This window comes from Trichomycterus rosablanca, chromosome 12, assembly GCF_030014385.1.
Source record: "Trichomycterus rosablanca isolate fTriRos1 chromosome 12, fTriRos1.hap1, whole genome shotgun sequence".
NCBI lineage: Eukaryota > Metazoa > Chordata > Actinopteri > Siluriformes > Trichomycteridae > Trichomycterus > Trichomycterus rosablanca.
The window spans coordinates 15601904-15629464 of NC_085999.1; the positions used below are offsets into that span (position 1 = coordinate 15601904).

Genomic DNA, 27561 nt, shown 5'->3' on the forward strand with positions numbered 1-27561 from the left:
ACCCAAACACACATACACACACACACACAGACTTACACACCCACAGACTCTCTCAAACATACAAAATATGTCTGCATGCCACACTATCAGGGACAGTGAGTGATCAACCCACACACACAGACTCTCTCAAACATACAAACTATATCTGTCTGCCACAATATCAAGGACAGTGAGTGATCAACCCAAACGCGCGCACGCACACACACACACACACAGACTCATTTTTTACTTAAATGTTCTAAATGTTCTCTTTAATTTTCTCAATCTTCTTTTCAATGTTAATCCAATGTGTTACTTGTATGACAATGCTTTAGCAATACTCAATACTGCCATGCCAAAAAAGCTTACTGAATTTAATTGAAATTGAGAGAGAGAGAGAGAGAGAGAGAGAGAGAGAGAGAGAGAGAGAGAGAGAGATGTTAAGGGCTAATTACTGATGTTATTGACTAATGTTATATCAGTGTAGTGTACATGTTTTTATGCAACTATTTTCTGAATATTCAGCCTGTATACAGAGGTGTGAATGTTATGCATTATAAAGCAACTTGAATTCAACTGAATTGAGAGAGAGCAAGAGAGAGAGAGAGAAAGAGAGAGATTTAGGGCTAATTACTAACGTTATTGACTAATGATAAATCAATGTACATTTGTATGCAACTATTTTCTACATTATTATTCAGTCTGTACAGAAGCTTTGCAATACAAATGTGAATGCCATGCTAATAAGGCACCTTGAATTAAACTGAATTGAGAGATTGATAGAGAGAGGTATAGTACAGTAAATCCCATGATGCTTCTCTTTACCTGGAAGATGGTTTTGGGAGCTGGATCACTTGTCCCGTGTCGGGTGTAGATGTGTCTGGACATTTCAGCCAGTTCATCGCTCCATGGTGGAGGTTGTTTCTCCTTTCCTCTCCACTCATAATGAGGAGACAGTTGCACAATGTCCTCCAGCTTCACAGTGATTTACACCGATACCCAGTGAATTACAGCGGGTGATGCTCAGTGCGATGCTTCTGTTCTACTGACTTCAACTGAGTGTGTGTGTGTGTGTGAACATCTCTCTCTCTAACACGCACGCGCATGTGTGTGTGTGTGTTGCATGATGAGCTCTGCGTCATCAAACCAAGCAGAGGCAGAACATCAGTGCAAGCTGCAGTTTGTCCTTCAGGATACATACATGTTTGGTATGTGCAGAACTGAGCATCATAAGGGCACAGCTGGAAGCCTGGGTGCTGCACAGCAAAATGACCCTGAGAACCTCGGATTTTGGTACAGAGTTTGGTATGTTCTTCCCATGTTCGCATTTAGGCACACAGGAAGATGCCCCCCCCCCCCAATCCCCCAATCCCCCCAATCCCCCCACCCCCCGTTGGAGGAAACCGGAGCACCCAAAGGAAACCCACACGGACACGGGGAGAACATGCAAATTCCACACAGAAAGGACCCGGACCACCCCGCCTGGGGATCGAACCCAGGAACCTTCTTGCTGTGAGGTGACAGCGCTACCCACTTAGCCACCGTGCCGCCCAACATGTTAAGTACAATCCCAAATAAGAAAAAGTTGGGACAATATGTAAAATGTAATTTAAAAAGCAGTGTTTTATTTTATTGTAGACAGTATGGACCCAAGATATGTCATGTTCTGTCTGTTCAACTTCATTTTTTGTATTTTTTTATTAAACATCCATTCCTGCATTTTAGGCCTGCAACACATTCTAAAAAAGGTCGAGACGGTACTGCATTTACCACTTTGTAATGTTGCCATCCCTTCAAAAGACGTTTTGGCACCGAGGATACCAAGTGTTGAAACAGCTAGAGATCTTAAAGGAATCTTTCATTATTCAAATCCTCTACTCCGGTTTCATTTGCTGCTATGAGTTTGAGAGAAAGAGCCTTGCAAAACCTGAGTGCACATGGGGAGAGACTCATAATAATAATAATCCATTTTATTTATGGCACCTTTCAAAACGCTCAAGGACACCTTACAGAAGCAAGAAAGTAACAGGCATCAATAAACCATTAAAATCTAAACAGTCAAATGTAATCACTGTTAAACAAATATTGGGGTAGTAGTACCAATCAAGTTCGAAAGATTAGTAGTAGGCTGGCTAGCTTGAAGAGGTGAGTTTTAAGTTGGGATTTAAAAGTAGAGAAACAATCGATAGTACGGACATGGATTGGGAGGGTGTTCCAGAGAGAAGGGGCAGAGTGGCTAAAAGCCCTCGCACCCATAGTCGACAGGCGGACAGAAGGAATAGAAAGCTGGAAGGCTGAGGAAGACCTAAGAGTGCGGGTGGGATTGTAGACTTAGAGTAAATCGGAGATGTAAGAGGGTGCTAGACCATGTAGAGCTCTGAATGTAAATAATAAGATCTTGAAGTGTATGCGATAATCTACGGGTAGCCAATGAAGCTATCTGAGAACTGGAGTGATGTGTTTAGTTGAGGGTGAATCACACACACAGTAAGCTTCCAGTTTATTGTATGAAGGAGGGAGTTTAAATAGATGGAGATAACAGGTGTACGTGAGAATGTGGGCCTATGTCCAAGCTTAGTTGAATTTTAATGATAGCAGGGACCAAAGAGAATTATTTTCAAGCAGAACCAAGTTAATGGTTATAAGAAATTAAATGATCATTTAAAAGATGCATTTGTGTTTATTGTGTTGTCTTTAATTTAAAAATGAGCTGGAAGATCTGAAGCATTTAAATGCGACAAATCAGCAAAAATGTCTGTCAGCTCCACTTACCATATAGAAGCACTTCGTAGTTCTACAATTACTGACTGTAGTCCATCTGTTTCTCTACATACTTTTTTTAGCCCACAGTCACCCTGTTCTTCAATGGACAGTACCTTCACAGGACCACCACAGAGCAGGTATTATTTAGGTGGTAGATATTTCTCAGCACTGCAGTGACACTGACATGGTGGTGGTGTGTTAGTGTGTGCTGTGCTGGTATGAGTGGATCAGACACAGCAGTGCTGCTGGAGTTTTTAAACACCTCACTGTCACTGCAGTGCTGAGAATGATCTACCACCTAAATAATACCTACTCTGTGGTGGTCCTGACCATTGAAGAACAGGGTGAAAGCAGGTTAAAAATGTAGAGAAACAGATGGAGTACAATCAGTAATTGTAGAACTACAAAGCGCTTCTATATGGTAAGTGGAGCTGATAAAATGGACAGGAGGTGGTTTTAATGTTATGGCTGATCGGTGTATCTCCCATAACATACAGCCCGTGAAAAAGATTTTGTAAATTGCATTTATTTTTCTTATTTTATTTTTATTGTCTGATTGAACAAGGCAACTGTTGGTAAATGACTTAAGGTGCATTACAGAAAGGCCAGATATTTTACATCAAATATACAACACCTTGATTGAGGCAAGTTAATAAAACAAAAGTTTACATGGTGTACAGAGTATCATACTTTGCTTACATTTCTTCTTAGCTTCACTAATGGATCATAGTAGATCATAATAGATCTTCTCCAAGGTTAAATAAATCGAATAAAATTATGGAACCATTACTCAAAAGCTAGAAGACATACATTACTGAGAAATTTTTTTTAAATAAAGGGCAGAAAAGAAGCGTCAACATTTCAAAGCTTTTATGAACAAGGCATTCAAACACTCAAATATGTTTTTAAAAGAATCGCATCCATATATACACTCACTGAGCACTTTATTAGGTACACCTATCTGGTACGTCCATTCACAGGTTATTTTCATATATAAGTGACAACTTAAATAGAGACGAACTTTGTCAGTATAGAGTTACTGACTGTCTCCCATCTGTTGTCCTGTACACTTTTCGCCCAATTCCATACCCCCAAAACTGGCAAGACGATATCTGTGTGGTTGACCATTCTCAGCACTGCAAGGACACTGACATGGTGCTGTTGTTATGTGTAGCAGGATTTTTAAACACTATACTGTCAATTCTGAGAGAATAATTGTGTCAAGCTAAAATATTTAGCCACAGAGTCCTGTGACCAGAAATGCAAAGACTAGAGGAAGATTAACACACGACATGCTTTGAAAAAGCAAACAGCTCTAATCTTTAACAGCTCACCTATAATGAGAACTATCAGGGTAGAACAGAATGTTACTGGTTACACAAGATTCATCAGTTTAAGTTTAACGTCAAACACAGTCCTGGACAATTTTGTATCTCCAATTCACCTCACTTGCATGTCTTTGGACTGTGGGAGGAAACCGGAGAGCCCGGAGGAAACCCACGCAGACATGGGGAGAACATGCAGACTCCACACAGAAAGGACCCGGACTGGCCCAGGAACGAACCCAGGACCTTCTTGCTGTGAGGCCACCGTGCCGCCCGAACTACCAGGGTATGTGTTCCTATTAAAGAGGCCAGTAAGTTGCACCTGCTACCTCCATACCAAAAAACATACACTACTAGATTAAGGCCACATTAATTACTCACATTAAATCCGGTCACAGGGGGGTTCTTTTAATTAATAAATGGGGTACAAGGGAGTGACAACTGCTCAACGTACAGAGCAGAATAAAGGCTATGGTTAGTAACTGTATACCCACAAAGTTCATCTGTATGGTTAGGTGTAGCTTATAATGCAATCAACGTAAGTACCTAGCAGATAGGTGTACCTAATAAAGTGCTCAATCAGCAATCTCAACACACAGAAATAGAAATTCAAAGCATACAACAGATATACAAGGCATCATTTCATCATTTTCTGTCAAAACACGTGGTGATTTATATATTCTACTTTCATCAAAGTTAATTTCCAAGTTCCATAAAGAAAACACAAACAACAATTACATATTAAAAATAATTCAACTTTGAATCTCAGGGATGCAAAAAGGGAAGGAATTCGTGCCCACATTCCACTCATACTGGAGTTTTAATATAAATGGTTTATATAGATGCAAAACTGTATCCTAAATATACACCTGGATATGAACCATAAATCTAAGGCCTTAAGTACAGGGGGTACAAGCTGATAGAGTGAAATAATCAATTATCAGCTCAATCATCAGATTGCCAAAACACAAGAATTTAAACCAGCTTGTTAGTCTAAATGTGATTAAATAGGATTTTAGGATAAAAAACCCTTATTTTTAGTTGTAAATACAAAATGCTGGTAAAGGAGGTATTTCTGTATAAAAAAAAAAAGAGAACTGGGCACCAATTGGTGCACTTCATACCTCTCAAATCCAAGTTACTTGTGTTCTAATAAAGTAGTAAGATGCGGCTGAATCGACTCTCAGCATCCTTAGTAGACCCTCAATATCATTCAGCCAATCAGGCAAAGGAATGTGAAACTTTGAACGCTAGTTTGAACGTTGGCAGTGATGACGTACGGCTTCACAGGAGCGGCTGCTGGTAATAAGGCCCCTGCTGTGGTGAAGGATGAGCAGGAGCCGGCATTGCATAGGTAGCTGGGGGCATAGCAGGATTAGTGTTCTGATAGGCAGACATATCCATAGACATACCCATCTGTGCGGGGTAGGAGCCAGGAGCTTGGTTTATATATGCAGCTCCCATACTGGTGCTAAAGGAGGAAAACAAGAATCTCAGTAAACAAGCTACAAACACATTCAGATATGGGAAGAGTATCAAAATGAAAAGGCTTAGAACTTAAACTTAACATGCAAAAAAAAAAAGAACAGTAATTGTGCCTTCAGATGTGCAGATGTGTTTTCCCTGTAGAGGGTGTGTTTATTTACAACCCCAAATCAGAAAAAGTTGGGACAGTGTGGAAAATGCAAATAAAAAAAAAATGCAGTGTTCCTTACATTTACTTTTATTTGATTGCAGACAGTTTAAACCTGAGATTTTTTAAATGTTTTGTCTGCTCAACTTCATTTCATTTATTAATATACCTCCACACATTCCAAAAAAAGTTGGGACGGAGGCAATTTAGGGCTAGTAATGAGGTGAAAAAACTAAATAATGATGTGATTCCAAACAGGTGATGTCAACAGGTGATTGTAATCATGATTTGGTACCAGGAAAGAGTCTTTGATGAGCAAAGATGGCCAGAGGATCCCTAGTTTGTCAACAAATTCGTAAGACAATCACTGAAATGAAATGAAAAAAACAATCTCAAAGAAAGATTGGAAGGGAATTGAATATTTCTTCCTCTACTGTGCATAATATCATTAAATGATTCAAGGATTCGGTGCACACATGACAAAGGAATGGCTGTTGAAGAAGAGGGTACGGGTACTGGACTGGACTGGCCTGCCTGCAGTCCTGACCTGTCCTCAATAGAGAATGTGTGGAGAATTTTTAAACGTAAATGCGACAATGACGACCCCGTACTGTTGCACATCTTAAGACGTGTTTGCAGGAAGAATGGGACAAAATAAAATCTGAAACACTAAATCACTTGGTATCCTCGGTGCCAAAACGTCTTTTAGGTGTGGTGAAAAGCAATGGCAACATTACAAAGTGGTAAATGCTTTACTCTCCCAACTTTTTTTGGAATGTGTTGCAGGCCTAAAATGCAGGAATGGATGTTTATTAAGAAATGAAATGAAGTTGAGCAGACAAATCATGAAATATCTCAGCTTCATCCTGTCTGCAATCAAATAAAACTGTGTTTTTAATTATTTGCATTTTACATACTGTCCCAACTTTGTCTGATTTGAGGTTGTATTTTTATTTTATAAACTTTGACTGAGGGTGTTTGCATAACACTGTATGTGGCTAACTGAAATCCAGGATTAAAAAGTGATTAAAAGAGTTTGACAGTCATGTACCTGATGTAAAGAGATTGTGCTGGCTGACTGGCAGCTGTAGAGTTGACTGTGGGAGGCATTGAGCAGAGAGGGCCAGCTTGGTCCGAACCCAGAGTATAGCCTTGTGGAATGCCACCGGGCATGTAGGCCCCTGAGGGTTGGCCTGGGTAACTCTAAAAGTGGGGGTAATGAGATTTAAATAAGTGAGACTCACATATGTTAATGCTCAAAAACAGCACAGTAAAGGCTTTCAGTGTACAGTTTATTTCTTTTATAAAAACTCATCATAAGACACAATTGGTTAGTCAAAAGGCCCTAGATGTCGAAGTGTAAAGCAGCTAAAAATACTACTCAGGTAACTGAATTTGGAAAACTCCAACCAATTCTGTTGGGGGGGGGGGGCACATTTTCCTGTAAAATTAGTAGGGCCTTACCTGCCTTACCTGGTTCTGCTCATATAGCGGGTGCAGAATATATGACTCACCTGCATGCCTAAGGAAGGAGGGGCTGCAGGGTAGGTGCCCTGGTGGGTCTGCATCTTTAAGTAAGCTGAGTACATTGGAGCCTCGTTCATTAATTGGTTATAGAGCTCCAGGGCTTCTAGAACCTTCACATTTAGCTCCGACAGCTCGGAGTGCTTCCTACAAGGCACAGCAGGTCGAATGTTTAAAATTAGATCCTTTAGACAGTAGCCAGTGTGACCTAAGATCGTTCATGCACTCACAAACCTGTCAATCTCCTGTAATTGTTCATCAATTAAAGGATTCATCTGTGCACATGCACCTAAAAGACAAACAAGAAGAATACCAAACTAGTTAAATAACAAAACACACAGAGATGCTATCTGTGTAATCAATAAAATTATGAAGTGTGTGTACCTTCCAATGTGATCAGCTCAGGGCTATCAGGTTCAGGGTTAGCCGGGTCTGTGTTCTGAAGCAAATACAATGTTTTGTCCATCTTCTCCTGTAGAGGAAACCACATATGCATTGTGTTTATTGTTCAAATGTGACGTGTTACACGTGGCAAGAAGCATAGTGGAAATATCACAGCAAAAATAACTCAACAAGATTCAATAAAATAGTTTTTACTGTAATCGTATGTATTTCGTGATTATATTACACTGTTAAGCCAAAACATTAGGACCACGCCTGAACAATGTAAATGTAAATGCATGTCACTGTCAGGAACATATTATTCATGAGCTGATGACAGTTCCTTGTAATTCACATTCAAATGCAGCAGATATGATCAGGCATAAAGACCTGAGTGACCTGGATAGAGGCCAAATCTTTAAGGTCCGTCGACTGGGTTGAAGTATCTATGTTTGTTGTTTGTTTATTAGGATTTTAACGTCATGTTTTACACTTTGGTTACATTCGTGACAGGAACGGTAGTTACTCATTACACAAGGTTCATCGGTTCACAAGGTTATATCAAACACAGTCCTGGACAATTTTGTATCTCCAATTCACCTCACTTGCATGCCTTTGGACTGTGGGAGGAAATCGGAACACCCACGCAGACACAGGGAGAACATGCAAACTCCACACAGAAAGGACCCGGACCGCCCCACCCAGGACCTTCTTGCCGTGAGGCGACAGTGCTACCCACTAACCGCGTAGCCACAAACAGTGGTCCAAATAGGGACAGCCCTATTGTTGGGCATCCAACACGCATTGATGTCAGATGACATTAAGTCTATGATGTCTGGTATGGACCAATAGAAGAGCTACTATGGCTCAAATTGCAGATCATTTTATTACTGGTGACAAAGTAAACCAGTGCACCAAACCCTTCTGTGTATGGAACATACTAACTTCATTCCACCATTAAAAGCACCTATAATGGGGATCAGAACTAGAAACTAGACACTGGATAGAAGCTCAACAGAATAAGGCTGATCGTTCAGACGAATCCTGTTTTCACCAAGCTAATGTGGACAGTTGGGCACATGTGCGTCATTTAACCAGGGAAGAGTCGGCACCAGGATGCGCCATGGGACGATACACCTCACAAAGTAGAGAAGTTGAAAGAACTCAGGTCAGAGCTGTTATATATGGGGCAGTTGTATCCATCGGTTAGGGTACTGGACTAGTAATCAAAAAGGTCGCTGGTTCAAGCCTCACCACTGCCAGGTTGTCACTGTTGGGCCCTTGAGCAAGGCCCTTAATCCTCAACTGCTTAGACAGTATACTGTCACAGTACTGTAAGTCACTTTTGATAAAAGCATCTGCTAAATGCAGAAAATGGAAATAAAATGGGTGGCCCTAATGTTTTGGCTCATAGGTGTAAGTTAAAATATACAGTGCCTTGCAAAAGTATTCAGCCCCCTTGAACTTTTCAACCTTTTGCCACATTTCAGGCTTCAAACATAACGATATGAAATTGTAATTTTTTGTGAAGAATCAACAACAAGTGGGACACAATCGTGAAGTAGAACGAAATGTATTGGATATTTTAAACTTTTTTTAGAAATAAAAAACTAAAAAGTGGGGCGTGCAATATTATTCAGCCCCTTTACTTTCAGTGCAGCAAACTCACTCCAGAAGTTCAGTGAGGATCTCTGAATGATCCAATGTTGACCTAAATGACTGATGGTGATAAATAGAATCCACCTGTGTGTAATCAAGTCTCCGTATAAATGCACCTGCTCTGTGACAGTCTCAGAGTTCTGTTTAAAGCGCAGAGAGCATCATGAAGACCAAGAAACACACCAGGCAGGTCCGAGATACTGTTGTGGAGAAGTTTAAAGCCGGATTTGGATACAAAAAGATTTCCCAAGCTTTAAACATCTCAAGGAGCACTGTGCAAGCGATCATATTGAAATGGAAGGAGTATCAGACCACTGCAAATCTACCAAGACCCGGCCGTCCCTCTAAACTTTCAGCTCAAACAAGGAGAAGACTGATCAGCGATGCAGCCAAGAGGCCCATGATCACTCTGAATGAACTGCAGAGATCTACAGCTGAGGTGGGAGACTCTGTCCATAGGACACAATCAGTCGTACACTGCACAAATCTGGCCTTTATGGAAGAGTGGCAAGAAGAAAGCCATTTCTCAAAGATATCTATAAAAAGTCACCTGGGAGACACACCAAACATGTGGAAGAAGGTGCTCTGGTCAGATGAAACCAAAATCGAACTTTTTGGCCACAATGCAAAACGTTATGGTTGGCGTAAAAGCAACACAGCTCATCACCCTGAACACACCATCCCCACTGTCAAACATGGTGGTGGCAGCATCATGGTTTGGGCCTGCTTTTCTTCAGCAGGGACAGGGAAGATGGTTAAAATTGATGGGAAGATGGATGGAGCCAAATACAGGACCATTCTGGAAGAAAACCTGTTGCAGTCTGCAAAAGACCTGAGACTGGGACGGAGATTTATCTTCCAACAAGACAATGATCCAAAACATAAAGCAAAATCTACAATGGAATGGTTCACAAATAAACGTATCCAGGTGTTAGAATGGCCAAGTCAAAGTCCAGACCTGAATCCCATCGAGAATCTGTGGAAAGAGCTGAAAACTGCTGTTCACAAACGCTCTCCATCCAACCTCACTGAGCTCGAGCTGTTTTGCAAGGAAGAATGGGCAAAAATTTCTGTCTCTCGATGTGCAAAACTGATAGAGACATACCCCAAGCGACTTGCAGCTGTAATCGCAGCAAAAGGTGGCGCTACAAAGTATTAACGCAAGGGGGCTGAATAATATTGCACGCCCCACTTTTCAGTTTTTTATTTCTAAAAAAAGTTTAAAATATCCAATAAATTTCGTTCCACTTCACGATTGTGTCCCACTTGTTGTTGATTCTTCACAAAAAATTACAATTTCATATCGTTATGTTTGAAGCCTGAAATGTGGCAAAAGGTTGAAAAGTTCAAGGGGGCTGAATACTTTTGCAAGGCACTGTATAAGACACCAACAGGTTCAACAGGTTTGAAATCTTTCTTAAAAGTTTTAGTGACATTTGTTACAGCAATGCAAGTTGATACTCGCTTATGGATCTAGAACACCCTATCTGGCAAGAACACTAAATTATATGTTTACTATACACTACATAAACAAAAGTATTAGGACACCTCTTCTAATTACTGAACTCTCACAACACAGTCATGCTAGAACAGGAAAGGGCCTTCCCTAAACTGATGCAACAAAGCAAGCTCTATAAAAACACAAATAAAATCTGGTTTAAATGAACTCCAGTAGCCTTCCCAGATCTCTGACCTCAGCCTCACTGAACAGGAATGAACTGGAACTGGATCAGTTGAGCCTTTCCAGATCAACATCAGTACCTAGTCATACAACTGAATGGGCACAAATGTCCACAGACAAAGCTTAAAGTCCTGTGAAGAGTAGCTGTTATAGCTAAAAAGATCACACAGATGTCACTCTATTTTAATACCATTTGTTTTTCAAATTGATTGTCCAACAAGCTCATGGTTAGGTGCCCAAATAGTTTTGGTCATATAATGTATCTAGAAAGCGTGTATATTGAAAATAGACTCGAACATTTGTGCTTAGTGTGCATATATAAATGCATAAATAAAATGATGCTCTGAAAAGCGATCCAGGGTACAATCCAGGTACAATTTTATTTTTAAACTCACCTCATCTATATGCACTGGTTCAGGCTCTGCTTTGACTTCTACAGTAGGTGCATCAGGAACGGCTGTACTTTCTATATATGCGACTAAGCAAAAAGTTATTTGTGATAAATCTTAAAAGATACTTTAATAAAAACAACAAAGAAATGTTCAGCAAGTGTTTACCTGGTTCTGGGTCAGCATTTAGGTTGGTTGTAACAAAGTTTGATGGGAAAAGCCCTACTCCTCTGTGGTTCTCTCCTTTCCACCAGTTTGGATCACTGTGAAATGAATGTGGTTCATTAGTCTAAAATTTACAGTGGCAAAAACAATTACAGCTAAATATACACCGACCAGCCATAACACTAAAACCGCCTCCTTGTTTCTACACTCACTGTCCATTTTATCAGCTCCACTTACCATATAGAAGCACTTTGTAGTTCAACAATCTGTTTCTCTACTTACTTTGTTAGCCCCCTTTCATGCTGTTCTTCAATGGTCAGGACCACTACAGAGCAGGTATTATTTGGGTGGTGGGTCATTCTCAGCACTGCAGTGACACTGACATGGTGGTGGTGTGTTAGTGTGTGTTGTGCTGTTATGAGTGGATAAGACACAGCAGCACTGGTGGAGTTTTTAAACACCTTACTGTCATTGCTGGACTAAGAATAGTCCACCAACCAAAACAATATCCAGTCAACAGCGCCCCGTAGGCTGTGACCACTGTTGAAGGTCTAGAAGACCAACTTAAACAGCAGCAATAGATGAGTGATCGTCTCTGACTTGACATCTACAAAGTGGACCAACTAGGTAGGAGTGTCTAAAAGAATGCTATTTAAAAATTCCAGCAGTGCTGCTGTGTCTGATCCACTCATACCAGCACAACACACACTAACACACCACCACCATGTCATTGTCACTGCAGTGCTGAGAATGATCCACCACCTAAATAATACCTACTCTGTGGTGGTTTATTGAGGAACAGCATGAAAGGGGGCTAACAAAGCATGCAGAGCCTTTGGGTGTAAGATACTATAGTGGTAATAACTATTACCAAACTAAATTTCAACCGAAGTAACTGACAAAACCTTTAGCAACCGAGTGTGCTCAGTGATTATCAGTTAAGTATCATTCTTCAATCACCTCCCTGGAATCAAGCCTCTAGCACCGTCCCACGCTCTGGCCATGAATGGCTGAGCCTATCATGTGTCCTAGTCGCCTACATCTTTTCCCCTGGCCTCAATGGATTTCAGAGCTGCTTCTTGTTCAGAGAAACACGCTAAGCCTTCCAAAATGTCCACTGTTAAAGCTGGTGCCTTGGCCAGACAGCATAGGCTGCATTTGTACTATGGCAATGAATTTTCGTCCTTTTCCCCCTCCCATACAGAGGGGGTGTTCGCTCTGCGATCAAAACTCAGCTCTCAATCAATGTGAGAAACAGCGAGGGGAAACACAGGGGAGAGGTTGTAAACAGGTGGTGGAGCGCAATATAGTTTCTATCAGAATACATCAGCACACGAGTTTTACAGTATTTCTGACCTGATCGTTCTCTACAAAACAAAATATTTATTAACCTCCAACTCACTACACAACGATCCATGCTGCTCGTGTTGCCAAATCCACTCAGATTCCTTTATTTTTCTCCTTTTTTCTACATCAGCGCACAAACTTTGATCACTCGCTACTTGTTGATGTGCATGTTTGGACGCGGTATCATTAAACCTTTCATCACTTCTCAAGTTTGTTTTCGTGACAAAACGTAGTTTTGGAGACCAGAGAAGCTCGCCTGTGATTCCTGTTGGAGATAGATGGTGTAGTGTAAAACCTATCACCTGTGAGTCGTGCAGTGTGAACTGTACAGCGACCCGGCAAATCAGAAAGTCGTGTAGTGTGAACTTGGCATAAGCTGTTCAACAGCCAGGTGTATGTTTACATTACATTTACAATGTTGTAGTGTGTCAGACATATAAAATAATAATAAAAAAATGAATGTTACTGTTTTCTGTTTTGGATTAATTATTTATGTAAACAAAATACACAAATATTTTTAATAATGAGTGTTCTTTGTACAATTATCACATTCGTTCTCTGAACATCTTTACATATTTAAACAAAACCTGTTAATGTAACTCAAATATGTCTAACTGTGTTGAATCGAAATCGAATCGAATCGAATATCGAATCGAATCGGGACCTTGTGAATCGAATCGAATCGATCCAGGAAATTAGTGGCGATACCCAGCCCTACTACCCACCGTGCTGCTGAAGTAAGGAAGTGTTCTAAACCCCAATTAGATTTTCCCTCTTTATCCCCAAGTCGAGATCAACACACCCCTTTTCGACACGCGTCCAATCTGCGTCCGCTTCTTATCACCTGCCAGTGTTGGGTTCACTCATTGAGAGCCACGGAGAGTTATGGAGAGTAAGCTTCATGTGACCCCGCTTACCCACCACTCACGCAGCCACCTTGACCACCGGTCCCAATAATGCCATATACAGTGTATCACAAAAGTGAGTACACCCCTTACATTTCTGCAAATATTTTATTATATCTTTTCATGGGACAACACTATAGACATGAAACTTGAATATAACTTAGAGTAGTCAGTGTACAACTTGTATAGCAGTGTAGATTTACTGTCTTCTGAAAATAGCTCAACACACAGCCATTAATGTCTAAATGGCTGGCAACATAAGTGAGTACACCCCACAGTGAACATGTCCAAATTGTGCCCAAAGTGTCAATATTTTGTGTGAGCACCATTATTATCCAGCACTGCCTTAACCCTCCTGGGCATGGAATTCACCAGAGCTGCACAGGTTGCTACTGGAATCCTCTTCCACTCCTCCATGATGACATCACGGAGCTGGTGGATGTTAGACACCGTGAACTCCTCCACCTTCCACTTGAGGATGCGCCACAGGTGCTCAATTGGGTTTAGTCCATCGCCTTTACCTTCAGCTTCCTCAGCAAGGCAGTTGTCATCTTGGAGGTTGTGTTTGGGGTCGTTATCCTGTTGGAAAACTGCCAGTTTTCGAAGGGAGGGGATCATGCTCTGTTTCAGAATGTCACAGTACATGTTGGAATTCATGTTTCCCTCAATGAACTGCAGCTCCCCAGTGCCAGCAACACTCATGCAGCCCAAGACCATGATGCTACCACCACCATGCTTGACTGTAGGCAAGATACAGTTGTCTTGGTACTTCTCACCAGGGCGCCGCCACACATGCTGGACACCATCTGAGCCAAACAAGTTTATCTTGGTCTCGTCAGACCACAGGGCATTCCAGTAATCCATGTTCTTGGACTGCTTGTCTTCAGCAAACTGTTTGCTGGCTTTCTTGTGCGTCAGCTTCCTTCTGGGATGACGACCATGCAGACCGAGTTGATGCAGTGTGCGGCGTATGGTCTGAGCACTGACAGGCTGACCTCCCACGTCTTCAACCTCTGCAGCAATGCTAGCAGCACTCATGTGTCTATTTTTTAAAGCCAACCTCTGGATATGACGCCGAACACGTGGACTCAACTTCTTTGGTCGACCCTGGCGAAGCCTGTTCCGAGTGGAACCTGTCCTGGAAAACCGCTGTATGACCTTGGCCACCATGCTGTAGCTCAGTTTCAGGGTGTTAGCAATCTTCTTATAGCCCAGGCCATCTTTGTGGAGAGCAACAATTTTATTTCTCACATCCTCAGAGAGTTCTTTGCCATGAGGTGCCATGTTGAATATCCAGTGGCCAGTATGAGAGAATTGTACCCAAAACACCAAATTTAACAGCCCTGCTCCCCATTTACACCTGGGACCTTGACACATGACACCAGGGAGGGACAACGACACATTTGGGCACAATTTGGACATGTTCACTGTGGGGTGTACTCACTTATGTTGCCAGCTATTTAGACATTAATGGCTGTGTGTTGAGTTATTTTCAGAAGACAGTAAATCTACACTGCTATACAAGCTGTACACTGACTACTCTAAGTTATATCCAAGTTTCATGTCTATAGTGTTGTCCCATGAAAAGATATAATGAAATATTTGCAGAAATGTGAGGGGTGTACTCACTTTTGTGATACACTGTACATATTGTTAATGCGGCAGTGGGAAGAGACCCTATACAACCTTCCCTCCCTCAATCACAGCCAACTGTGTTGGTGTGGCCAGATTGGTGGCTCTGCTGACATTCAAACCGATGTGCCACCTGAGCGCCCCCCCAATGTAATTTTAAAGACAGAATCCACTGATTTACTGGGCACAATGTAGTAACACACCCCAGACAGGACACAAGGACTCAGCCACCCCCTCAGACACAGCGAATCATTTCTGTATGTAGACTCTCGATCAGCTGATAACACTGCTGAAGATTCGAACCATGGTCTCAGCAGTAGTGGGTTAGAGCAATTTACTGCTGTGCCACCCGAGCACTCCATACTCCAACTTTCACCAATATATGATGTTTGGATGACCTAAATAAGACGTATTTACTTTTGTTCTGTTTTCGTCTTCTCTTATGTAGTGTTACCTGTCATCCAGAACCAGGACCACCTCTCCAGCTTTAAAGGTGAGCTCATTGTCCTCGGCGGCCTCAAAGTCGTACAGGGCCCGCACTTTGTGTGTTTCTTTAACAGAGTTAGTGTTGTAGGGAGGGTCAGCTGCCACATAAAGTGGCAGAGTTTCAGGCTGCTGGTTCTGCTCCTGCAAGGACAGCTCAATGGCTGAACACAAAAACACTTAGGATCATTCATAATTCTCTTTTTATCAGCACAAGCAAGCAAACAAAAAAGCTTAATTATGAATAAACAGAATGAATAAAAAAGCGGTCACCTTTAGCAAGGTCTTCATCATCAGGAGCCCGACTGGTGGTGGTGGTGGTGGTGCTGCTGGACTTGCTGTTCCTGGAGCTCTGGAGTGAACACAGAGCAATACAATAAAAAATACAGGTCATATAAAGTTATGGACACAGGCATTAATTACCACCTATATTTATTTACAACACCAAACCAAAAAATTATGCTGGTCATTATGACATGTAATAATCTATCATCAAGGGCTGAAAAATATGCAAGGTCTCCTCTGTTTTGTAGGATTTAATTAGCATTCTTGTCAATGTATTCTTTGTAAGCTGCTTAGAGAAGCCCATGGCTATAGAAGCGTCAGGGAAATTAATGGAATGGAAATCTGCTACCAATTCCTAAAAACCGTCCAACTGAGTCAGTTAGAGATAAACAAGTAAATTTCAATATTGACTAACAAGTGGGAAAATTAGCACACTAGAACTGGTATTTCGAATATATCGTATCGAATCTCAGCTCTGCCATCCGGCTGAGGTGGGCGGCCACATGAACGTTTGGCTGTTGTTCATCCAGGTAGGCAGCTGGATAGGGACCTCATAACTGATGCAATTACGACCTCTGCTGGCTGATTGATGGTGCTGCACGGGGTCGAGGTATAATGCGTTGATCAGGGTGTGGCTCTCCGTACGCAAAGCTGATCCACATATGAACTTGCCTCGTGAAGGTAAAAAGATGCAGTCGACTACTGCTCAGCACCAATAGAGAGGAAGCAAAACGCAACTGGGTAAAAATTGGACACACAAAAAAAAAATCGGGAGAAAAGGGGAGAAAAAAAGTGAGAACATTGGCAAATGCCATCATATCTACCAATCTACCTACCTACCATCTATCTATCTATCTATCTATCTATCTATCTATCTATCTATCTATCTATCTACTTACTGATCTATCTATCTATCTATCTATCTATCTATCGATCTATCTATCGACCTACTGATCTATCTATCACACCAGATAAATTTTTTAAATTTTTTATTAGTGATTGTGGTTTTCAGGACAAAACTACTGAGGAAACCAAAAGTGACCATGTTTAATCAATATTCTTAGGGTCGTAAGTCTTAATGCTAACGACTCTATGGTTGCAACAACATTTTCTTGTCAAAGCCTATGGAATAATTAATGAAAATATCCTGTTACTCCATATTAAAACATAGAAACAATAGATAATTGTTTCAGGAGTTGTCTAATCTTGCAATAATTATCCACAATGGCTTCTTGTCAAAAACAAAATGGGAGAAATATGTGATGTCTCATGAGACAGTGTAGGAAATTCCATTGTAAAGCTTCAGCTGATTTGTATTTACATGAATACAGCATTGTTAGTGCTGCACCACATCTTGTTTCCACTTAAAATGCGTAGCTCAATACTGTGTACTCACAGCAAATGACTACACCAGTACAGCAATCGGAAATTACTAAACTGACCCACATTATAGATGTGGTAAAAGCAGACTTATGCTGTAATGAAACAAACTGCACCGAGCCACCTAAACACATTCATGCAAGGCAAATCAGAGACAATGCACAGTGACTTGGAGTCAACTGAAATAGATTCGAGACTATTTAAATTCTCTGTGTTTACAACGAGGGTCTAAGCTTCTGTAAAGCGCCAACACCTTTTACACCTTTACATAGAATAATTACATTTTAAATATGATGACAATGAAAAACCGGTTAACCAGTAACTGACAAAGAAGTCATTGTTGATTTAATGCTGTTGGTTAAAAAACATTCTTTTTTTTATTCATTTAACAGCTGAAGCTTGAATCCAATTGAGAGCTCAGCTACAGTCTGTACGGAGAAAGAACGCCAAAGTATTTGAATCAAAACTCCAATTACTGTAGCTACATTTACATATTAAACACATACACCGATCAGCCATAACATTAAAACCACCTCCTGGTTTCTACACTCACTGTCCATTTTATCAGCTCCACTTACCATATAGAAGCACTTTGTAGTTCTACAATTACTGACTGTAGTCCATCTGTTTCTCTACATACTTTTTAAAGCCGGTATCACCCTGTTCTTCAATGGTCAGGACCCCCACAGGACCACTACAGAGTAAGTATTATTTAGGTGGTGAATCATTCTCAGCACTGCACTGACACTGACATGGTGGTGGTGTGTTAGTGTGTGTGTGCTGGTGTGAGTGGATCAGACACAGCAGCGCTGCTGGAGTTTTTAAATACCGTGTCCACTCACTGTCCACTCTATTAGACACTCCTACCTAGTTGGTCCACCTTGTAGATGTCAAGTCAGAGACGATCGCTCATCTATTGCTGCTGTTTGAGTTGGTCATCTTCTAGACCTTCATCAGTGGTCACAGGACGCTGCGCACGGGGTGCTGTTGGCTGGATATTTTTAAATTGGTGGACTAGTCCAGCAGGGACAGTGAGGTGTTTAAAAACTCAATCAGTGCTGCTGCATCTTATCCACTCATGCCGGCACAACACACACTAACACACCACCACCATGTCAGTGTTAATGCAGTGCTGAGAATCATCCACCACCCAAATAATACCTGCTCTGTAGTGGTCCTGGGAGAGTCCTGACCATTGAAGAACAGCGGGAAAGGGGACTAACAAAGCATGCAGAGAAAGAGATGGACTACAGTCAGTAATTGTAGAACTACAAAGTGCTTTTATATGGTAAGTGGAGCTGATAAAATGGACAGTGAGTATAGAAACAAGGAGGTGGTTTTAATGTTATGGCTGATCGGTGTATATCACTCAGTCCAGGGTGCAGCGATAAATTACTCCAGCCCAATACTGCTGGAATCACTGTGACTACAAACCTTTGAGCCAGACGATGGGAAAGACATTCCTTCCTCTTTCAGGGATTTGATGGTGGCACCAATGAGACTCAGCTGTGGATCTTTTTGGAACTCATCAGCCCACTCTACCATCAGGCTTTTCAGTTTCTCACTAACTTTAGGGTGGGCCTGAGGAAAAAAACAAAAAAAAAAACAAAAGGACATATTACAGGTAAAAAAAAAAACTCAGATTAAACACAATACAATCATTTGAATGTGATACTAATGATTAAATATCATTTGTGCAATAGGCAGAAACATCTTACTTTGTTTAGGATGCTTCGTACATCACTGGCAAACTCTCGGGAACAGATTTCTAGATGAAAAATCTTTCCACTGTTGGCAACACAAGCACCAAGCAGCTAAAGAGTAAAGAGTTTTCAAAACATCTGTGTTACAGGTGAAACATTTAAAGGTGACATATTTAATAACAAATAAAATCATCCTGCTGCCTAAATAATAAGTCGGCTTGTGTTTTTTCCTTAGGGGGCAGGTGGATTATGGTCAAATGCCTCTTTTATGGCATGCATGTAAGGAAAATAGCAGCAATAAGATTCTGATGAAGGCTAGATTGACTGAACCTATTAAAAGTACATGGAACGCCGCTCAGGTCGCACAGCAGTAAAATACGCTAGCACACCAGAGCTGGGATTTCGAATAAATTGTGTCAAATCTCAGCTCTGCCATCCGGCTGGGCTGGGCGGCTACATAAACAATGATTGCCTGGTGTTCACAAGGTGGGATTAGCCGGACCAGGGTTCCTCATAACTGATGCAATTACGACCTCTACTGGATGACTGATGGCGCCTGCACAGAGTTGAGGAATAATACTGATCAGGGTGTGGCTCTCAGTGCACAAGGCTGATCCACATATGAACTCGCCTCATGCAGGTGAAAAGATGCAGTCGGTACTGCACATGTGTCGGAGGGGGCGTGTGTAAGTTGCGAAGCTCTTCAGTCAGCAGTGGAGGGTTGTATTGGTAGACGTGAAGCTTAACGCAGTCAGGGTAATTGGATACAACTAGATTAGGGGAGACAATTGGGGGAAATAATTGGAGAAAAAAAGAGAAAAAAAAGTGCATGGAACAGCAGTCTGTTTTTGCCAAGACCAGAAAAACCCAAACTGTTAGCTTATGCTTAGAGCAAATTTGACCACAATGAGCAGTGCTATTTTATGGAAAATGTGAGGCATTTAAACCCAGCAACGCTGAACCTACTGTTACGCATGATTGTGATAGCATTATAATGTGTGTCTGTATTGCTGTCAAAATAATAATGAATAACTTAAATGCCTAAATCTAAAGCAATACTGAGTGTTGAACCAATACTGCCAAGCTAAATGGTCACCAGAAGGCTGGTGATGGCTATCAGAAACATCTGATCAAAGTTGATCTGATTCATGTGATATACATGACAGACATTTATACATGGTTATTATTGCATTTACAGAAATTGCTGTTACTCACTGTTAGGGTTTGCATGCCAACATGAGGGACCTTGTGGTTGAGTCGTTTTATGATCGATCTGAGACAATCCTTTGCACTGGAAAGAAAACCAAAAAAACCTGGTTAGTAAGAGCAAAAACGCACACGGCAACTAAAGGGCAAAACCATGCAACACATATAGCATCTTACAGTAGACGTTATTACCTGTTTCCACTTTCACATGACGGTTTCCCAATTAGAGTGACAGCAGAGCTGACAAAACTGACATGACCCTTTTGTACATGTACTCACCAAGCAGTTTATTAGGTACACCGATTCAGCCATACAGATACACATACAGATACACATTGTAGGTTTACAATTACTGACTGTGGCTTATTTGTTACTTCTGTGTACCCTGTTACTGTTACTAGAGGCCCCCATAGAACCCCTACTAAACCAAATGATGCTCAAATGGTGGATCATTCTCCTCCTAACAAAGGTTGTTACCATGGCATTGTTGGGATTTTTAAACACGTTATGTCAGTGGTGGGAGGAAAATAGCGGTCCAACCAAAAAATATAAAACTGACAAAATCCTGAGGCCAGAAATGAAATCTGTCACATACTGGGCATAAGAAAACAGTTCTAGTATAAAATGGTATACCTACAGTTTATTTTTTTTTATTATTATTTTTTTTTAGAATCCCAACAACATTGCTGCACCTGCTATACTTATACCAGAAGAACACACACTGCTGGGTCATTTCCATGTCAGTGCCATTGCAGTGCTGAGAATGAGCCAGCACCCAAATATCATCTGGTTAAGGGGTTCTCTGGGGTACAGGGGTAAGTGTAAAGGGCAATAGATGTGCTACAGTTCTGTAGCTGTATACCCTCAATGTTCATCTGTATGATGGGTGCAGCTTAGAAAATAATGAACAAATTGATGTACCAGATATATGTACCTAGGGTTAGGGTAAGTGCTCGGGAAGTGTATATGATTATTATAAATATGATTACACCAAAGACACTTTAAAAAACACATGTATGTTTTGTATTTTGTTGGGAACTGAGGACACTGTTGTCCCTTTGAAAGTGGAATTTTGTTCCCCATTCCTAAATAGAACTTTCTGTTCTATTTCCTTATAAATTCCTCACATCAGCTGTTCAACAGTCTAGATTTTCTAAAGCATTTCCAAGATCATGTGATCTCTGTGACGTTTGAGTTTAGGAGAAAACATCCAGCTGCCACAACATTGTTCGCTGTAGCACTTATAAAATGCATCCTGACAGACTTTGGAGCCCAATCAATCTTGTGCAGCAGAAAGTGATCGTTAATTTGCTTTGAGTGTGTTTCCAACCTTCAGTATGTGAACTATTTAATCACATAACAGTCCCAGTGGCAGTAGGAGGATCTCACTGGAGGTTGTGAGGTGGTGACCACTAGTAACCACGAGTGTACTACTAAACAAACACTCATGTAAGCAGCTACAAATAAAAAAGAAATGCTGCGACATGGCATTCTAACGGGCAAATAGTGCACTATGTAAATTTACAAAACTGTTATCTTACACCCCATGCAGTGTGAATGGAAACATAAAGAACATAGAAACATTTAAAGCAAAGGACTTTCATGACAACATCAAAAATATGTTCAATTAATAATATTTAGAACTGACTTACATTACATTTACTTATTTATTAGGATTTTAAACGTCATGTTTTACACACTTTGGTTACATTTATGATAGAAACGGTAGTTACTCGTTACACAGGATTCATCAGTTCACAAGTCTTTTTTAATGTCAAACACAGTCATGGACAATTTTGTACCTCCAATTCACCTCACGTGCATGTCTTTGGACTATGGGAGAAAACACACGCAGACACGGGAAGAACATGCAAACTCCACACAGAAAGGACCCGGACCGCTCCACCTGGGGGTTTAACCCAGGACCTTTTTGCTGTGAGGCGACAGTGCTACCCACTGAGCCACCGTGCCACCCTGACTTTTATTACATCTAGTCACCAGGACACCTACTTTGTACTTTTTCTAGCTCCACCCATGTCATTATTTGGTACTCTAGTTAATCCAAACATTAATCCAAACTTTTTATGCATTTATATTATTTTAAAAATAAATGACTGAGCTACAACACATTAAAAATGTTTAGTGCCATTATGTAATCTCTGCATATGTGGATCTCTGTGTAAGCTTATTTACTACAATGATTTGGATATTTTGCACCATGCTCCAGTTTAATGGTAAAACTCTGCTCCTCATCCTATAATAACAACATTATTGTTGAGAGAAAAAGCTTTAATACACCAACTGCATCTCTATTTTATGGTTAGCACAACTGAACTGACTAATTGAACTGACAGTTGAAATTATATTAATATAACTATACAGATTTTAATGTTTAGATGTTTACTATTCCATATAACATAGACTGTACGTGTATGTGATTTTACAGATTTCAGCATAAATAGGATCAAACCACATGGTTTGATGAGTTGTATTACTTGCAAATCCACTCACCCATTTGGTGTTGTCCCAACCCGGTCACAAATATCCATTATAAGGGCCCAGTCTTCTATTGTATTGGTTTCATTAGTTACTTTTTCTAAAATAAAAAAAATAAATAACACACACACACACACACACACACACACACACACACACACACACACAAATGATCAATTTATAAAATTATCAATAATAATAGTACTGTAATAATATCTATAGTATATTCAATCAATCAGCAAAACTCCAGAACATTGTCTTCGTCTGTTTACATACAATATCAAGGAGAGAGAAAATAAACAAGGTCTACAAAAGCGTTTCTATTAGAGGCGTTACTGATAAGCCAGTTAACTGATAACTTACAAATAACTCATTGTTCAGTTAATGTTGTCTGGTAAAAACGTCAGGTCTTTTAAATCCATTTTTAACAGCTGATGCTTGATTCAAATTGATAGCGCAGGTTAGGCAGGAGTACATGTGCGTGAATCAGGGGGACGACAGGGGAAAGGTTAAGCTGTAGGGAATTGAAGGGGATGAACATGGCTGAATTTATTTATTTATTTATTTAAATGTATTTTCTTTTATTAGTTTTTATTAGTCATGGACAATTTAGTTTCTCCAATTCACCTCACTTGCATGTCTTTGGACTGTGGGAGAAAACCAGAGCACCCGGAGTAAATCCATGCAGACACCGGGAGAACATGCAAACTCCACACAGAAAGGACCCGGACCGCCCCACCTGGGGATCGAACCCAGGACCTTCTTGCTGTGAGGTGACAGTGCTACCCACTTAGCCACCGTGCCGCGAACATGGACGAATTTAAATACTTGGAGTTAAGTGTACAAAGTAGCGGAGTAATGGAGAGTGAGGTAGAGGTGGAGTGGGTGGCGTAGTCTGGCAGGAGTGATTTCTGAAAGAAAGGTATCTGCCAGAGTAAAAGGTAAAGTTTACATGACAGTAGTGAGACATGCTGTGTTATATGGCTTGAAGGCAGTGGCACTGACTACAAGTCAAAAGAGGGAGCTGACGGCGTTAGTGGGAGTGTGAATGTGTGTGTCTGTCCTGGGATGGACTGGCAACATGTCGGGGGTGAATGAATGAATGTATGAATTAATGAATGAAATATTTATGTGTGGGTGTGTCAGCTGACATTTTACTGTGTGGTAAAATTGACAGTCCACTTTACAAATGTTTAACATTCTGTTTCAATTCTAAGAAACAAATATCATATTTAATTAATTTATAAATATAATATAATAATTACCATTTACAGTAGACCCTTGAGTTACAAACGGTTTACCATACGAACATCTTGGGTTACGAACGATCTTTTTTAACTTAACGTACGAACAAATTTCGAACCAAAATTCGTGAAACACGTGACGTCACAAACACGTTCACTCCGACCGTCTCTCTCTCTCATATATATATATATACACAGTGTATCACAAAAGTGAGTACACCCCTCATATTTCTGCAAATATTTTATTATATCTTTTCATGGGACAACACTATAGACATAAAACTTGGATATAACTTAGAGTAGTCAGTGTACAACTTGTATAGCAGTGTAGATTTACTGTCTTCTGAAAATAACTCAACACACAGCCATTAATGTCTAAATGGCTGGCAACATAAGTGAATACACCCCACAGTGAACATGTCCAAATTGTGCCCAAAGTGTCAATATTTTGTGTGACCACCATTATCATCCAGCACTGCCTTAACCCTCCTGGGCATGGAATTCACCAGAGCTGCACAGGTTGCTACTGGAATCCTCTTCCACTCCTCCATGATGACATCACGGAGCTGGTGGATGTTAGACACCTTGAACTCCTCCACCTTCCACCTGAGGATGCGCCACAGGTGCTCAATTGGGTTTAGTCCATCACCTTTACCTTCAACTTCCTCAGCAAGGCAGTTGTCATCTTGGAGGTTGTGTTTGGGGTCGTTATCCTGTTGGAAAACTGCCATGAGGCCCAGTTTTCGAAGGGAGGGGATCATGCTCTGTTTCAGAATGTCACAGTACATGTTGGAATTCATGTTTCCCTCAATGAACTGCAGCTCCCCAGTGCCAGCAACACTCATGCAGCCCAAGACCATGATGCTACCACCACCATGCTTGACTGTAGGCAAGATACAGTTGTCTTGGTACTTCTCACCAGGGCGCCGCCACACATGCTGGACACCATCTGAGCCAAACAAGTTTATCTTGGTCTCGTCAGACCACAGGGCATTCCAGTAATCCATGTTCTTGGACTGCTTGTCTTCAGCAAACTGTTTGCTGGCTTTCTTGTTCGTCAGCTTCCTTCTGGGATGACGACCATGCAGACCGAGTTGATGCAGTGTGCGGCGTATGGTCTGAGCACTGACAGGCTGACCTCCCACGTCTTCAAGCTCTGCAGCAATGCTGGCAGCACTCATGTGTCTATTTTTTAAAGCCAACCTCTGGATATGACACCGAACACGTGGACTCAACTTCTTTGGTCGACCCTGGCGAAGACTGTTCCGAGTGGAACCTGTCCTGGAAAACCGCTGTATGACCTTGGCCACCATGCTGTAGCTCAGTTTCAGGGTGTTAGCAATCTTCTTATAGCCCAGGTTATCTTTGTGGAGAGCAACAATTCTATTTCTCACATCCTCAGAGAGTTCTTTGCCATGAGGTGCCATGTTGAATATCCAGTGGCCAGTATGAGAGAATTGTACCCAAAACACCAAATTTAACAGCCCTGCTCCCCATTCACACCTGGGACCTTGACACATGACACCAGAGAGGGACAACGACACATTTGGGCACAATTTGGACATGTTCACTGTGGGGTGTACTCACTTATGTTGCCAGCTATTTAGACATTAATGGCTGTGTGTTGAGTTATTTTCAGAAGACAGTAAATCTACACTGCTATACAAGCTGTACACTGACTACTCTAAGTTATATCCAAGTTTCATGTCTATAGTGTTGTCCCATGAAAAGATATAATGAAATATTTGCAGAAATGTGAGGGGTGTACTCACTTTTGTGATACACTGTATATATATATATATATATATATATATATATATATATATATATATATATATATATATATATATATATATAGTGAACGAACATTCGGACAGCGGACGGTGTTTTTTTATATTTTGTAAGATTCTATATTAAAATGGCCTCAAAGAAGGTGCAGAGGAAGCGCAGTGGTGAGAAAATAAAACAATCTAATGCTATGTATAATTACTCCTGCCAGTAGCTGTCACTGTGTATCAGACAGAGGGGACAGTGAGTGAGAGAGAAGAAGGAAGTCCCTGAGTAAAGTATTCTTTCTTTCATGCAATTACACCTACAAAATACAACACTATTGAAATAAAGAAGGAAATAAAAGAGAAATATGAGAGTTATTGTTGTTTCTGGTAGATACATTTTATTAAAAAAAAGAAGGACATGTATTATGATGTATGGTACAGCACACGTACTGTACTGAAATATGATGTGTGTTTTATGTACAGTACAGTACTACTGTGTATTGTTTATTGTTGTTTATTACAGTAATGTCTATTCTATAATTTAAGATTTAAGGGAAAGTGTACTTGTATTTATAACAAAAAAAGACCATTTAAGACATTAGAAAGTTAGGTAAGGAGGAGGTTTGGGAGGTCTGGCACGGATTAATTCTATTTACATGATTTATTATGGGGAAAAATAGCTTTAACTAACGAACATTTTGACTTAAGAACTGTATATCTGTTTATCTATTTAACTAGTATGTCATAAACGCATTATAATTATACACAAATAGTATACTAGACACTTGGCTTACATGTTAGAAACGATTTAGACATACTTTAAAATATAACATTATTAACAGTAATGGCTAGTTAGCTTTGGCTTTATTCGAATTACAGTATGTACAATTAATAAGAGAATATATTTTATACAGTTTGTGAGAAGACGACTGCTGTTAGTGGGGCGATACCAGTACAGCGGCTTGTGTACTTTGTTATGATAAAGAAGTAGGGTGTTTACAACACTGAGCTGTATTCCTATAATACTTCATACTAGCGTAATAATTAGTGTGTGACATTTGTACATCATACATGATGTCAACGCTGGCTTGTGACATATTATTTACATTAGAATGCGTTAGCGTCCGTTTTAAAACGTAACTACAACTGAATATTCAAATAATGTAATGTATAATGTGACAATGTAGCTCAAAGTTTGCCGTTTAAGAGGTATTAAGCCACTCAGTACATACTTTGGTTAGTACGCTGGAAAGTACCAAGCGTTACATCGATGTTAGCTAACTTATACAATCAAACTTACCGACATCCTGATCAAACGGATTCTGGCCGAACAGCGGCATCTTGACTTCACGTCTTTGACCCTGCGCCTGAAGACCTACTTATAAATGTGTTTAAATCGTATTAAATCTGTTACTCAAAGATCATTTATGTCATCCATCAAATTCCGTCCACTTCCATTATTTGCGTTGCTCTTCCGTAAACTTCAGCTAGCTGACTACACGATGCCTGTCAACCGAATGACTCGTTCGAATCATTCAAAGACATACATTGATATAAAAATCCTGTTTAACTTTATTTTGTTTTTATATATAAGGATGACGTGAGC

The 27561-nt window shown here is 40.6% G+C and overlaps 2 protein-coding genes across 3 annotated transcripts in view; both read right to left on the reverse strand.

Annotated features, from left to right (window-relative positions):
• cacnb4a (calcium channel, voltage-dependent, beta 4a subunit) overlaps positions 1 to 966 on the reverse strand; it is a 46612-nt gene extending 45646 nt beyond the window's left edge. For both annotated transcript variants that reach the window (XM_063006607.1, XM_063006608.1), the window contains exon 1: positions 805 to 966. In XM_063006607.1, coding sequence (XP_062862677.1) covers positions 805 to 867 — 63 coding nt within the window. In that variant the 5' untranslated portion in view covers positions 868 to 966. The remainder of the gene's footprint in view (positions 1 to 804) is intronic.
• A 2300-nt stretch (positions 967 to 3266) lies between these two features.
• Positions 3267 to 27561, reverse strand: stam2 (signal transducing adaptor molecule (SH3 domain and ITAM motif) 2). The gene is made up of 14 exons (XM_063006207.1): positions 27256 to 27561; positions 22952 to 23036; positions 20450 to 20525; positions 19250 to 19345; positions 18966 to 19112; positions 16140 to 16218; positions 15838 to 16030; positions 11503 to 11597; positions 11341 to 11423; positions 7609 to 7696; positions 7459 to 7513; positions 7215 to 7371; positions 6752 to 6903; positions 3267 to 5538 (listed from the first exon to the last, which is right to left on the reverse strand). The coding sequence occupies exons 1-14, from the start codon at positions 27293 to 27295 to the stop codon at positions 5352 to 5354; spliced, it is 1533 nt and encodes a 510-aa protein (XP_062862277.1). The 5' UTR covers positions 27296 to 27561; the 3' UTR covers positions 3267 to 5351.